A 15298-nucleotide genomic window follows, 5' to 3' on the forward strand; every position below is an offset into this window, starting at 1 on the left:
ACACTTGCAAGAGAAGCTGCAAAGCCACCAGACGCTGACCCACCTCCCGTGATCTGGGTCAGTGCCTCTACGGAGCGGGGGGAACCCTCTCTGATGTTACAGCAGTGCTGGGCACTGTACAGGCGACACAAATAAAACCTGTCCCCAAGGCAGGTTAAGGCTGCGGGCAGGACTGCCTGCCCTGGGCCCCTCTCAGAACCGGCATCTTGAACCGCAAAGCCCAAATTTACCACCAGGAGGGACATTTCTGAACGCGCTCCAAAGCGACAAACAACAATCAAACAATAGTAGACCAAAGCTGTGTGAATAATTGATTATCTTTGGTTTGCTCGACGGACTGGAAAGGCAAAGAAAATATGTTTCAGGTTGACACAAAGTTATTCTGCTTCTCCTTCTGCCAAATGGAGATGGAAAAAAACCAACAAAAAAAAGGCTTTGTGTTTAACTGAAACAGTTTTTGATCTGCATTTATTTTTTGATATTTTTTTCATATCCCTTAAAAAAATGAAGGCATTCATCCAAATGAAATTACACTCTGTTTGAAAGAAAAATTGGGAAAAAAAATTGGTTTGAAATGTCCAAAACCCGATATTTTTTTTGAGTGACACACGCAACAGACTCGAAGTAAACTCACAGGTGGCTTCAGCTGCCGCAAAACTGCTTTTCAGCAAAACGGATGCCTCGAGCAAAGGTTTCCCTCAGTCCTGCGTGGAGCAACTCTGAGCCGCTCTGGGCTTACAGAGCTTCTACATGTGCCACCAGCCATGGACCAGTGGGTGCAGCACCCCTTGCCTGCTCCTGGGGCACCTTGCCCAAACTCCCCGCGGCCGAGGGTGTGCAGACCGTGCCCATTCCCTTGAGCCGAGCACCGTTTCGGGGGATATCAGCAGTGACAAGCAGAGGGGCTTCGCAAGGTGTCCCCGGTCCCCTCGGGGGCCGTGCACTCCGCAGGTGAGCATCCCTCCCTGAGCTGAGACCCGTGTCCCAGCCCCTGCCTCTCTGTCAAAGTGATGGGACCCCCCTCAGTCCCCTGGGCTCTGCCGTTAAGGCGACACGCTTTCAGGAAATTAATGACATAATTACAGTTTCCCCGCCCCCCCCCCCCCCTCCCCGCTACGCCTGCAGCAGCAAGAAAGCAACAGCGTCGCTTTGGCGAGCCGGGGGCCCCGCAGTGTCACGTTGGCTGGCACCGACCAGAGCAACACGTCGTGCACTGTATAGCTCGTATCGCACTGTGCAACCACTGCTCGCTATACGTCTCAGCTGGGACAGACGCTAACGGGCGTCTGCATCTATGTTCACTTATACAGAGCCCTTCCACATCACCCTGGGCTTTCTGCTGGTATTCATTATTTGACATTATTATTTACTCCCTACTGCTACAGGTCAGTGCTGCCGTATGCCACCACAGCGTCTCAACGAGTATTGATTATTAGCAACAATCCTTTTCAGAAATGATTACCTCCAAGTATTATCGCAGAGCCTTTAGCTAGTTTTAATTGCTGCGTGTTATCTTATTGTTCCTGCTGGAACCAATTTCTACCCTGTGTTATCACACAGCCTCTGACTAGTATTAATTCCCATTCATCACCATACAGGTTCCACCAATAGTAATTTCTACGCACCATGGCATACACCAATAGTAATTTTTACACACAGTGACATAACCCCTATTAGCTCTGACTACTAATGGGGAAGACACCTACTATCAAAGGGTACCCTCCTCATCCTCTGGGCATGCATTCAGGACAAAGAAATCATGGCTTACCCTTTCCACACTGCGTCTCCTCAGTGATCCATATGGTATTTTGAATAAAAGTCTTCGGGTCCTACCCGGAGTCACAGCTGTCTGTACTACCATAGTGCAGAGCTAACTCGTGTGTGCGCGTGTGTGTGTGAGAGAGAGTTCACAGCACACACAGGCTTCCTTTGAAACAACTTACAGTCTCATCTAGATTTCCCAACTATCAAATAGCTGAGTGGGTTTTCACATCAGACCATATGAGTCAAGATGTGGCTTGTTTGAAAGAAGGAGGGGGGAAAAGGGAAAAAAAAAAAAAAAAAAAAAAGGAAAACCCAAGCCTTGTAACCTTAACAACATGCTTCAAGCAGCGTATCTTTAGCTTCCTTCTGTTTCTCGGTGTAGTTTGCTCAGCAGGATTGCTATGCCACAGAGGTGGAAGAATTAAGCTTCTGGGGAGAATGTTCCAAAAATGTCAAGCTCGCTTCTTGTTGCTACAGATGGTAACCAGGTCAGTTGTCTAATCAAAGCTCTATCAGAGTTATTATACATTTTGCCATGTGACTGCAGACCCCTCTGGTTTGCTGTACAGTAGATCACATGTTCACCTTAAAACGAATATCTGGTGTATCACCATCTGGTGCAGAGATTAATGTCAAATCCTACGTTCAGATATTCCTCTCTCCTAGATGTTGGAGAGCACATACCCAGAGCACAGGGCTCGAACAGATCCTCTGGGCTGCTCAGCTAAACACAGGCACTCACCAATTCAGGCTACATGGTCTGCATGGGACAGTGCAGTGCATGTCTAAGTACAAAGAACAGACATTACCACTCACATCTGTACACATGTGTATCAGTGAAAGCCTGCTTGGTGATACCTACGGCTTCTATGTGTGCTTATAAAAATTATTATATTGGAGTCTATAATTGTGAAGTATTGCCTTCACAAAGTCAGTCTCAACGTCTACTTCTTTTTTCTCTTATAAAACCACTTTAGAGACGAGTAGACAATAATATTTTCTTCCTCTGGAAGAAAAGTTTGAAACTATATTTATTCTTTAAATTGTACACAAGTGTTTTGGAAATGAGAAAAATACTTTCCCTTCCCACAGACTTTCTGCAGCACCAGGAGTTGTCCCAAGGCAGCCAGGTATGATTCTGTGCTTTTGTAAAAATGTGGTTTGGATGTTGCGTTCATTTTCATGCTCGGTTACAGGTACTGGTCCAGATGCAGTTTAGAATTCATGTGTGCGAAGTGGGAGCTTCTCAATCCAACTCCATAGTGGTATTCTGAATTTTCTTAGTAAAGTGGAAAAGATGTTGGCCCGCGCTCTTTTCCTTGGAGCACTCTAGCTGGGAGAGCAAAATCTGCTGAGCTATGGAGCCAGTCCCTTCCTCCATGCATTGTTCTCATTTTAATGCGAAACTAAAAATACTTTGTTCTGATCGAAGTCCAAAAGCCAGGATGAAGGTGTTAGGGACATGACATTAAAGCAACTGTTTAAAATAAAAAAGAGAAACTCGGTATCTGCTCAGCATATGTACATGCATTAAAACCAGTCAAAGAAATAAACCAGCAGCTTGATGTGGGAAACTCTAACTATTAAAACAATCGGCCTTTGTTCATAATTTGTTCCATATGTCTCTCGCCAGAGAGTGAGAGAGACAGGAAAAGATGGAAATATCTTAAGCATGACTGACTTATATGGGTTCTTTATGTGGAATAGGTGCAGAGTTAGGGTCTTTGCTTCTTGCAGTTTTTTGTTGTTTGTTTTGTGGGGTTTTTTTTAATGGTTGTTAATGCCTCCCTGCTATCTCACAGTTTGCCTACCTGTTTTTTTAAGCGCGAGGTGGCTGACATTTCCCAGCTGCCCACGGGGAACCCTTGCCTGCACCAGCAGAGCCACTGGGGATCTACCGGTGGAGAAAGAGGGCGAAGGCGACTGCGGTCTGCCTTACCGGGAGCTGTGCCTGAGTAAAAACTGAGTCATGTCTGAGTCAGGGTCTCGGGGGTGAGTGCTTCATACAAGTAGCAAAGATCTCCCTGCTCACCCAATTTGAAGCCCTGGGTGGGGGGCTCCTGCTCACAGCAGCCCCCTTCCCCAGAAGCCCTCATGTTCCTGCAATCAAGGTCTCCTGCAGGTCCAACTCATAGAAAGACCAGCCTTGTAGATAGAACTTCATCCACTAGAGGGGACAAAGAGCTGTAACACTTCTCCACCTGGGTCTATAAGCGATCAGCTCCGGGACCAGAGGCAGACAGTCTAGTGGTACCAGCATGAAGCACCATATAGACTGATTTTCTCCATTAGGGAAAGGGGAGCGTTTGCTCAGTCTTTTCCACAAACCACAAGTTTTTTTGCTTAGGTTTTGAGGTCTTGCAAATGAAATGCAAATCTATATATTGCTCAAGGCAGCTGAATAATAATACAAATATTCTTTGCAGGAAACCTCTTGCACATGTGAAAAGTAAAAGAAGTCCATCGATTTGCACAGTATTGGAACCAGTTCCAACATGATCCCTGCATATCCCAGTGGGCCTGACTCCTCCTTTCCTCACTGTGCTGCACCCCAGGCACGACTCTATAGGTATCCTCCACAGAAACCATATACAACTGGAGACCTGGACCCACTATGACACTCTCTTCTGTCTCATTGCTGATTTCCCAAGTGGTATGAACCTGGAGACAGGAAGCCAAACCATAATCATCAGGACCATGGAAACTATCTGGAAGGATGAGATGTTGGCTTTTTATTTTTAGAGTTGTTCAAGGTACCTCGGAAGGCAAGTGTATAGGGCAGTCCATTAAGATTAGTTTGATAGATTGCCTATAGGATAGGTAACGTAAAACTTGCTCTCATGAGGGTCTTTCTAGTTGTTCTCAGAGAGGGAGTTTAGGTGTTTGTGGCAGACGTAAGCATGTCGAAGGGCACTTTGGCCCATCAAATTCTGATTTCCCTCTGGAGAGCCCCCCTCTTGTGTAGCTGACTGCAGATGCAGATTAAGATGACCAGCCTCATCACTGAGCCTTCATTCAACTGTATTGTCTGCAGAGACAATCTCTGACTGAACAGCACAGTAGGAAATAAAAGCCAAACTATTGTAAGGGAACATCCTGGCCTTGCCACCACAGACCCTCAAAAGAGACACGCCATATTTACTAACTGCTGAAAGATGAAACTCTTTAAAGCGGTGGGTGCTTTTCAGTACTAATTGCAGGCTGCCAGGAACAGTGGTTTGTGGTAACAATGCATCAGAGGAAAGTACATTCCAATAGATTGCTATTTAAACTAGATTTTTTTTTTTTTTTTTTGGTCTTTAATGAAAAGGAGAGAGAAATCATATACTGCTGCAAAGCGTGTCTTATATTTGCAATGGAGGAGTCAAGTTTCAAGTCAGTGTATGCCCAGCGGAGATCAGTGAATGGAAACCAGTGACAGCAGTGGCACAGACTGAAATGCAGTATGTGGTATCTATCAGATCTATCAATAAGACACTGTTTTGTAAATTCGAAAAGTCGCTCAGTGCAGAAAAAAACAGTAGCAAAGCCAAATTCTTTGCTGGAGTCCTGATAGGGAAACCACTTGTATTTGAGCCCTTTAGCAGTTCCTACTAATCTCGGTGGAATTTCTTACTTCCCACTGTAAGAAATCCTCCCTAGCTGATTTGTTGGGGCACAGCAAAGCAATAAGATGACAAGGAGAACAGGGTGATGCTTTGGGGTGACATAAACTACAGGGACTTAGCTTATGTTTTATTGCACTCAAAATCAGACTGTAAAGGGAACTGCCTTGTCGGGAGTGAAAGATAAGCACAGGTTCTCATTGCAAATCCAGCTTGCCTTACCCCCCCCCCCCCCCCCCCCCCAATTTTCCAGTCTTACATGGTGTTTTACAGAGAAATGTTACGATCACTCTAGTCTGGTGAGGGATGTGGGAAAACACACTGGATCGTGCTCCATTCCTGTACGAGCCTTTTCCACCAGAGCTTGCAATAACCCAGCAGCTTGCTAGGGCGAGAGGGGCTGATCGCGGTCCCCAGCCACAGAAAGCCTGGGGGCTTCCCCTCTGTGTGGCAAGGCTGTGTCACATCTGGGGGCCACGCAGACCATCACGTCCCAGTCTCCTCTGGGCAAGCGGTGCACATGAGTGCCTTTGCTGGGTGCAGCAATCCAGGCGAAATATGAAGGTCAGCCCCGCAGTTGAACAGAGATTCTTGCGTTGTTTTACTCTGGTGTGCTGGGTTATGTAGTGATCAGCACGGTGTTGGACTGCATGTGCCGCATGTTGATCAGTTGTACTGGCGGGGATGACTGAGAATTTAGGCTCCCATGACAACTTTGGATTGTGCTACACCACAGTTGTTCTGCAGTTCATAGACAAGTTATAGGTCTAACTAGCATAAACCTAAACAGAAACCCAGAACCAAGCACTTCTGGACTCACAGAAGTTCATATCTGATGCACATGGCAGGCTAACACAGAATGTAATGTTAGATGTTCCTAAATTTCCTCATTCACTGGCATTCCAGCAGAAATATCCACATGGCTGCTCATCTGTTTCTTTTTGTACTTCAGCCTGGGGTGTCATGGGGAACGGCTGGCAGAGCAGAGTGTGAAACCCACGATGTCACCTGCTGAGCATGTGCTCAGACCCATCAGCTGGTGCGTCCACCAAGCCAGCAAGTTCTTGGCGCAGCCTCTGGTGAAAGTCATGGCACAGATGTAGCCACCCCAGAAAATGTCTTCAGGAAAGCAGACAGAGCAACCTGCACCCTTCCTCTTCCCTTACTGCCAACAAGAAGACTCTCCAGGAGTGTCTCCACCCCACCTCCAGTTCTCCTCCCCACCCTCCATCCCGTGTACGGTCCTTGCTGGGGAAAGCAGTCCCAGCCTCCGTGCATCCAGGCAGACGGGCTCCTGGAAAACCCTGGCCAGAAGAACAGCAGCAGATAGCAAGTGGGGCCTCTGCTAGATGGAAGACATTTCCCTTGTGTTTTAGTGTGCCGGTAAGTCGGCTCTTTTCCCACATAACTCAGCGAGACAGTAATTAATTAGGGAGGGAACTTGCCTGACCCCATTGCCCTGGAGACACGCCCCTGTAAACATCACGGGGAGAGATCGCGGAGGCCACCTCTGACTTCCAGGGCTTATGTAAACAAAAGAGGAGATACTTGGCAACAACACCACATTCCCACATTGTGGATGTGTAGCAGAGGCTGGATGTGATGCATGCAATAGCAGTCATGCGCTCAGCTGGGGTATGACTGTGCAGTATTTCTCTCAGGGATCTGGTCTAAAGTCTTTGCAAATCCTGGTGACGGCAAGGAACGTGCAAATACTTGGTGCGTCTCGGTATAAAGTCTTAAAATGTGAGCGAGCTGTTCCTGTGTAGTGCTTAGGACTGCTGAGTTGCTTCAGTTCCTGAAGAAATAGGGGTTTGCTCAGCACTGCATGGAAGGTACGCAGCCTTGAGCTAGATTTAAGCCTTAAACAGGATATGTGACATATGGACTACGTCAAACACTGTGAAGAGGAATGCTTCTTTGTTCTGTGTAATTTTCTCTCTTTTAAAACTTCATCCTTGTTACAGTGCTTTGATTAATCTTAAGATATTGTGGAAAAGCATATGTGTCTATGTAAGGGAAAGAGAAAGAGTTATGTTGCCCCAAGAGAAAGCCACATGGATAGCAGAGAGGCCAACATGTCCCTAAGGAAAGGAGGGAAGTAGAAGACCCCTGAGAGATGTTAAGAGGGTTTTTTTAAGCTTTGCCAGGGCTGGTAAACAGCCTCTCAGGCAAATTTTGTTTTGTAGTTGAGGTCTCGCAGGCATGGAATAATGATGACTTTTCTCTGAGTGAGGAGAAAACTGTGTTTGCACAAAGCTGAAAGAAGAACTGCTAACATTGGCAAAATACAAACCCAATTTAGTTCTGTTCTTTGTGGATTTTTATGGACAGATTAAGAAATGTAAAAAGTTTGTCTGACTCTCTGGATCTTCAGCCTTAAAGTCTCTCCCTCTAATTCCTATCAGTTTATATTTTATTGCTTCAGCTCGCCTGTGTCTGCCAAGCTGTAACAGCACCCTACCTCAGTTGTAGGAGACATCTGGAGTGGCATTCACCTCTCCTAACTTTGGTTACCTTTATGTGAGCTTGTCATCTGGACTCCTTTTGTCATCAGTGAAGAGAAAAGGGCACTTGCAAGGTTTGAGACACCAGACCTGCTTCAGCTGCCTACATACTGGGGGGGTGAATGACACCTAAAAGTGTTAATGTCTCCCCACTGATTACAAAATAATCTCGATAACTGGCCACCTTTGGTCTACCTCTCCAGCTATCAGAAGTTCTTCTGTGTCTTGGTAGCTGTATTTAATTATCTTGCCTTTGCTAACATCCCCATTGGCACTCACACTCCCAGCTCTTCATTCTCACCATCTTCTTTCTGTGCGTTGTTCAGCATGGGTGCGCAAACCTAGACTGCTCCACAAAGCTCTTCTGTTCCACAAAGGCTTTCTGAGGGTCAGCAGTGTGACCTGACTCTCATAGGAGTGAGGTTAGGAGTTTTCTCTGGTTGACAGCACTGTGCAGAGGACTGCAGCACAACACTATGGCTGTTCTTTTGCTTGAGGACTCTTCATGGCAGCTGTGCCTAGTAACTTGGGTCCCTGGGCTGGGTTCAAAAAATGACTCAACAAATTCATGAAAGAACATCTACTGTGGACTGCTAAATTCAAAGACACCACTTCTAGGTCACAGAACCTCTGAGTGCAAAAAACTCGTGGTTGGCAGATAACTGTGGGGACTGTGGCTATGTACTTGCCCTGTTCTTACATTTGTCTGTAGGCATCTGATGTCAGCTGCTGCCCGAGACACGATGCTGGACTAGCTCATTCAATTGGAAAGACCTGGTATGATCACTGTTACGTTCTCATTTTCAGAAGTGTCTGAACAAAACCTGACAAACAGCTACCTAATTCTATCTCTTTAACTGCACAATCATGCTGAGCAACCTTAGCTTTTAGTGCAGGTCAAAGGGCCTGATTCTGCTCCTACCCAATACACTGGCAAAACTCTGACTGACTCCAGAGGTGGAGGATGAGGCTTCAAATGTCTTGCAAACTGGATGCTGAGGATAAACCGGAGGATGCTGCTGTTGCCAGAGAGAAACTCATTAGGAGCTGCTTCAAAGAACTGGTTTCTCTAATAAATAAACACATGGAAATACCCATTATATTGCGGAGGGTGAGGTTAGCACCCACACTTTTGCATTATGCATGATTTGTGACTGCTCAAGTACGAACTTGCTGCTTACTCTTTGATTAGCAAGTTCTGGGAGCCTGGCAAAGCTACACAATTTATTGCCGCTATAGAGGTTAATGGATCACTTTATGTGTTGATAATGTCTTATTATTGCAATGGTTATTAAGAAAAATGTAACACAGACACCAGGAGTCGATAGTAACTGCAAGAATGTTTGTTTGATTGCAGCAGGGATGGAGATGCAGGGTTCACTGTGAAAATGGTGGTCAAACCAAGCTCCTCACAGCCATCTTTCTGCACCCCTCCTTTCTCCAGATTGTCCTCAGTACCAGCTATGAGAATGGCTACTGTTTACCAGTGTTGATGGCATGAGAAAATAGGAAGGTTAATGGTGTAATTGCCTGAAGAACGGACAAATAGAGCACCTATCTATGCCAGAGCATGCTAGGACTAGATCCAAAGGCACACTTCATCCTTGGCATTGGAGATCTGTGTCCCAGACATCGATGGTTGGATTATTTTGTGATTTTGGTGGAATGCTATACTCTGGAGGGAATAAATCGCCAAACTGGGATTCTGGAAGTTGGGTTTCAACTCTTTTTTAAGTGGGAAGATGGAGGAGGGTGCTGCTCAAATGGCTTCAAGTCCCTCTGTCTCAGTTTCCCTATCTGTAAAATGATGAGAAGAGCTGGCACTTACCACTGCTGCTTTTGTTTCTATTTCTCTATTATTAATAAAGAGCCATGTCACTTAAATGCCCCTCTCTTGGCAGCTTGTTTTTAAGAGCTGGAATACATGGGCAATGGTAGCCACCACTCCAGATCCTTACTGGGATGTTGTGGCCTTGCCCACCTCATGGTGCCATCCCCACTGCCAAGGTCTGCCAGGGAGCCCTGCCTCCTTTGGCACCTGTGGCCAAAGGACCTGACCCTCATTTTGGACTCTTCAGGTTTGATTCCTTCTCCTTCAGATATCCAGCTTTAGGTCTGGCTGGGTACAGGAGTTTTGACTCAGACCTTAATTCCTGTTCATCACTAGCTGGCAGAAGAATGAGCCAGAATACTTGCAGCATCCCAGGTAATTTCCTCTGACTTCCTCTGACTGTTTATGGTGTTAGAAACAGAGATTAAATTTCATGTCCTTGCTATTTAGGTGGTAACTCTGCCAGGACTTGGCAATGTAGCGAGGGAAAAGAGCAGCTGTTTCTCAGGGTGATGGAAGAGGCAGGAGCATAGCAAATCCGGATTGCTGCATCCATCCGGGGCAAAGCAACTGCAGTCCCTCTCCGTGCCAGGAAGCCCTCATGAATGTCACTTTCATCAGCTAATCTCCTATATACATACACACACACATATTTTAAAATATATATATAATTTTTTTTTAATATATATATACACACACACATATGTGGATATGTATATATTAATCTGTGGAGTGCGGTGGGAGGAAGGCTGAGGAACCAGCTGTGGAAATAGATGTCTGCAGGAATGTAAATGGATCTGTGGAGTGTAGTATGGATTTGGCAGGCTTGGTTGTGTTTCGATGGTGTCTAAGACTCCATGAACCACTGGAGATAAAGTGCCTGTCATTTCCCAGGTGGTATTTGGAGTGGGCCAGGGATAGAGCGTTCATGGTTTAAAGACTTCATCTAAGTCTCTCTTTCTCTCCTGGGATGCCCACTGCATCTCCGTCATGCCTGCCTTCAGAAATCAGTCTCCTTTTTGAGGCCAGCTGATGTTTCACTACTTCAGGCTCACTTTTCCACCAGGATTATTAGTCCTTTGCCTGTTTGCTTGAGAGTCTGTTTCTTCCAGGTCTAAAGCCACATCCATAATGCAAGGAAAAGCATCCTTCATCAGGGCAGGCTCCACAGCCCACCTCACTCCCGAGCCCTCCCAGACATCCCATGCAAAGTGCCCCAGGCACGCTGGGCATGGTGTATCACGGAGGCTCACTTTAGCTGTGCCTAAGGCAAGGCTTGGAAGTCAGCAAGGTTGGTCCTGAGGTGTACCTCAAAGGTCTTTTTTCACAGACTGCACGAGAATAATTAGCATGTCTAGAGGCAGGGAGGGTTTGGCTGAGGGATGCCTTTTGCAAGCAGCGAAACAAGGACTCAGAGACTGTATTTCTTACCCAGATTTCCTTTTCCCCTTAGCACACCCAAGGGACGTGCTGAGCTTGTCCCTGCGCCGCCCTCCCTACTTTGGCCCCTGCCTCCCTGTCCGGGTTTCTCCAGGCAGCCAAGTCCCAGCTCATCAAGCAGCTCGGTGGCAGCCCGCCGGTGATGACAGCTAATTATGAAATGTCATGTCGGAGGCTTCCCTTTTATCTTGCTTCGCAGAGCCCAGCGAAGCTCTGCATCGCCCTTCGGTAATAGGGGAAAGGAAGTGGCAGTGCAGCAACAGCTGCTTCTCCGATAGTGGGATGACAACGTGGTGAGTACACCATGTCCTGGAAGGAAGTGGCAGCTCGTGCCATTTGGATGCAAATCTCTACTCTCCGGAAAAAAAAAAAAAAAAAAAAAAAAAAAAAATTAAAATATGTTCCCGTGTAATATTAGCTTTCCAGAGGAAGTGTTAAACGTGTCTGCTGCCAAGGCTTGCCATCCTCCCTGTGAAACTCTGCTGAACTCACTCCAGGGGAGTTCCTGCGGGACAACTTAGCTAAAGACCTTGTCCAGAGAAAAACTGGCCCAATGCTATAGCATTTCTTCAGTCTGTATCCCTGCAGAAGCCAAATTACATTGAGGTGGGTTAGTCTGAGCTGAGCTAGGACTCAGTTTTCTTTAGAAACTGGTGGTTACTTCTCATTTGCTGTCTACTGTAACCTTTCTACACTGTGACAAAATGGGCTTGCTAGCTTGGTACAAGCTTGGTGTCAGGGTCCACCGATCTGGGAATGGGTTACTGCCCCTATGGTTCAAGAAGCATTAAAACTAGGTTTCTTCAAAGCAAAAAAAAAAACCAAGTCAAGGCTTCATAGACCACAATTTCCCAATTTTGTAAGTAATCACCTGGTTTGGAGCAGTGGAGGGCACTGAAGAATTGGAAGAGGAGCGTTATGGTGACAGATGGCTTCACTCTTTCAGCAATAAACCTGACACAGATGAAGATGCATGGCACATGACTTCGAGATCATTCCCAGGAGAGTCCTGTTATGTGGCAGTCCATCCGCCTGCAGTCCATTCAGCTCCGCTGGTCTGGCCCTGTGCTCTTCACCCAAGTACTAGTCTTGCCGGTAACAGTAAAACACTTGGTAATGGATTAACAACCTCAGATGAACCCGCTAGAATGATCTGTAATAGCCAGAGCTTTATGTTTTGCCCTTCCTTCATACTGAGTTTCATATTTACCTTTCTGTATCCAGCAGTAGAGATTATTTTTAGCATTGCTCCATGGACAGGTGGTTTAAGATCAAACACAGCCACAAGACAAGTAAAGCCTGGAAATTGTGCTTGGTAGCATCAGACAATGATTCTGCATTTGGAGTATTTGGTCTAGATTATCCATAATTCTTCCTGCCATAATTCCTAGGTAGTTTTTAGAAGAGCCCAGCTGGCTGAAGACATGGTTGCTCATCAGAGAAAACTTATTTCCTTGATTTGCGTAGACACTAGGTTTGATTCACAGTCCTGATAATCAAAGTGAGACATGAAGCCTGGACATGCTACCCCTGAGCCTTACAGCCCCAGGCTCTGCAGAGGGACAAGGGGGGCGAAGCAGCGACACTACTGCAGTGTGCCCCTGCACAATGCTGCACAGACACACCAGCTCTTCCAGAGCCAGCTGGGGCTCCGGCGTGGCACAGCATGGCACCGCATAGACATGTCCCTGCATTACAGTTTCAGCTGTGACTGCAGTGTCCCAGCTGGGGATGTTTCCCTGGGTTTCTGGATTTACACATTTGAGGGACCAACTCAAAACACAAACCGAGAAGAGCTCCATTGGTTTCACGAGCTGAGGCCACCTGCACCTCTGGAGAATTTGGCCCATATTTTATTTGGTCTACTGTCACCCTCGCTACAAAAAAAAACAAACCCAAACCAAACCCAAAGCCAAAAACCCATGATGAAAGACACTTGGATAGAAGCAAGGGATGGACCTAAGAATAGACAAAGCCTAGACACAGCTCCAAAACAGTTCACATGATGGGACACGAAGAGGCAAGAAGAAATGATTCCCTATGACCTGTCTTATAGAGTTGGGCTGTTCCCAGCAGGGCAGGAGGCTTTTCACACCCTTCAAACACAGTCAGACACATGTAGGATTTTTCAACCTCAATCAACTCAGTCATCCTTGGCTTTCTAGATCTTGGCAGTCTCTGAGATACTGCTTGGAGCTACCCTGTGACAAAATGCCCTTAAGAACCCACTGTTCAATGACACCTGCCCCACGGAGGCTCTCAGTCTTCCAAGTGTCAAGCACCCAGCTAGGTGAAGTGATGCTGAGCTACAAATATACCAAGAGGGATTGTGGTGCTAGGTTTATTCTACAGCAACTGCAAGGAGTCCAAAGAAAGCACCGGCCCCTTCCCACACACAATAAGTTTCACAGCGTGCTGTGGTCATGAGATGCGGATGTTGCAACTTTGCTTGTCATGGGGATTTAAACCCTTGGGGATTTTCTCTGCACTGCATGGTACTCACAGCTGGGGAAAGGATTTGAAGCGAGAGTGGCAAATAATCTTACAGCCCAAAGAGTATTTCAGTATTTCATACCCTACGTAGAGGCTTTGGCAGGGCACCTTCCAACTATTTTCCTCTATCCCCTATCTCAGCAACCCGTGGGAAAGGGGACAGGGCACTCCCCAAAGTGCTGAGGGGAGATGCCAGCCCAGAAAGACTTGAATCCCTTTCACAGCACAGGTGGACACCTTAGTAACCGGACCACAGGCTAGAAAGCTGGCAAGCTCTCCTGTTTTTCACTTTTGTGGTTGATGCCTAAGATTCCTCATCATTAGACCCTGAAATGTGAAGTATTTCATTTAAGAGTTGCCAAAAAACTCTTCTGAAAATGAAGAATTTCACTTGCCATCTTATTTCTTATAGCCTGAATTCAAAGAGTACAGATCACCTTGGCATGACTTTTTTTTTGAAGAAGAAGATAAATGATCCGGCAATCCCTTATCGTTGTTTTCCCCCCACCCCACAAAAAACTTCCAAAACATGGCTATCTCTGACCTTTAGGCAAAAACCATCAAGTTGTGTTGGAAATAGCAGAAATCTGTTTTGAAATGTTTTGATATTTTTTAGGAAACTTTTAAAAAGAGATGATACGGACAGATTCTTATCTCAGCTGTGCAGAAGCCAATCATACATTGCTTCACCGAGCTTTGATGATTTCAAGGAATCAGTTCCAGATTAACACTGGTTTAAAGTGTTTGATACATCCAGGAGGAATAAACTTGATTTTCTTGAAAACACAACTACTTTTGCTTGTTCCTCCATCTCTTACAAAACTAACCCAAAAGGCAAAGTGGTGAAAGACTGCAATCTAATAGCTGTCAAAATCCTAAAGCCAAGGACACTCAATGCTAAGCAATACACGGTTTAAATGCTCTGTCAATGCACCTCTTTTACAGAGATATTCCTCAAACTGACCAAATCTCTCCTCCTTTTCATGTACTTCATGAAGATTGTAGGTGATACACAAAACCAATGCAGAATATACCCTGCCCTGGAGTCACACTGTTCCAGTTTTGCGTGTTACTGCTTTCAGTAGATGCCTTAGCTATACCACAACACATTGGTAGTGTTGGACACAGAGTTTATCGGGAAAAGTAAAGGAATTAAGTCAATGCAACACTTGGATACACCATTAAATTTGTACGCTGCCCTCTGGATTATTAGCATCTCACTTTAAATAGGAAATTGTAGCTTACTTACGAACACATCCATTAGTAGGTGCTCCAGCGTCACTTCAATATCCTCTAGTTTAGCTGCTAAAGTCATTGTGAAGTCAAACGTTAGCTGCAGACGGAAAAAAGCCCTCAGAAGTCCCAATCCAAACCGTCTGTGGCCAAAGCTAGTTCTCAAACTGTAGCAAACGAGTTTCTCACAGATTAAGAAAATCCGAGAAATCAAAACTTAACATTTGAGTCCAGATGATGCCTTGACTCCGTGCTGGCTGTCAGTCCTACTGGCGGGACTGAGGATTATTCAGTGTGTGCAAGATGGGAGCAGAAGCTGCAATGTGCATGCTGCTTTCCTTTCAGAGCTCCCCAGTCAGAAACATGGAGTTATATCTGGGAAACCACAACAGAGGGAGGGAGAGACACACACAGAGGGAGAGAGA

General features: G+C 46.0%; 1 protein-coding gene across 5 annotated transcripts in view; it reads right to left on the bottom strand.

The window, feature by feature from the left end:
- Positions 1-15298, bottom strand: part of FRMD4A (FERM domain containing 4A) — a 384064-nt gene that overhangs the window by 208500 nt on the left and 160266 nt on the right. The window contains exon 1 of one of the 5 annotated variants that reach the window (XM_049814082.1): positions 14890-14947. The exons of 3 other annotated variants lie outside the window; for them this stretch is intronic. In XM_049814082.1, the coding sequence (XP_049670039.1) occupies positions 14890-14901 (12 nt within the window). In that variant the 5' untranslated portion in view covers positions 14902-14947. Of the gene's footprint in view, positions 1-1768; positions 1862-14889; positions 14948-15298 lie in introns of those variants that run through there. One more of the 5 variants, XM_049814078.1, reaches the window with a different exon arrangement.

This window comes from Accipiter gentilis, chromosome 11 (assembly GCF_929443795.1).
Source record: "Accipiter gentilis chromosome 11, bAccGen1.1, whole genome shotgun sequence".
In the NCBI taxonomy this organism is placed as follows: Eukaryota; Metazoa; Chordata; class Aves; order Accipitriformes; family Accipitridae; genus Astur; species Astur gentilis.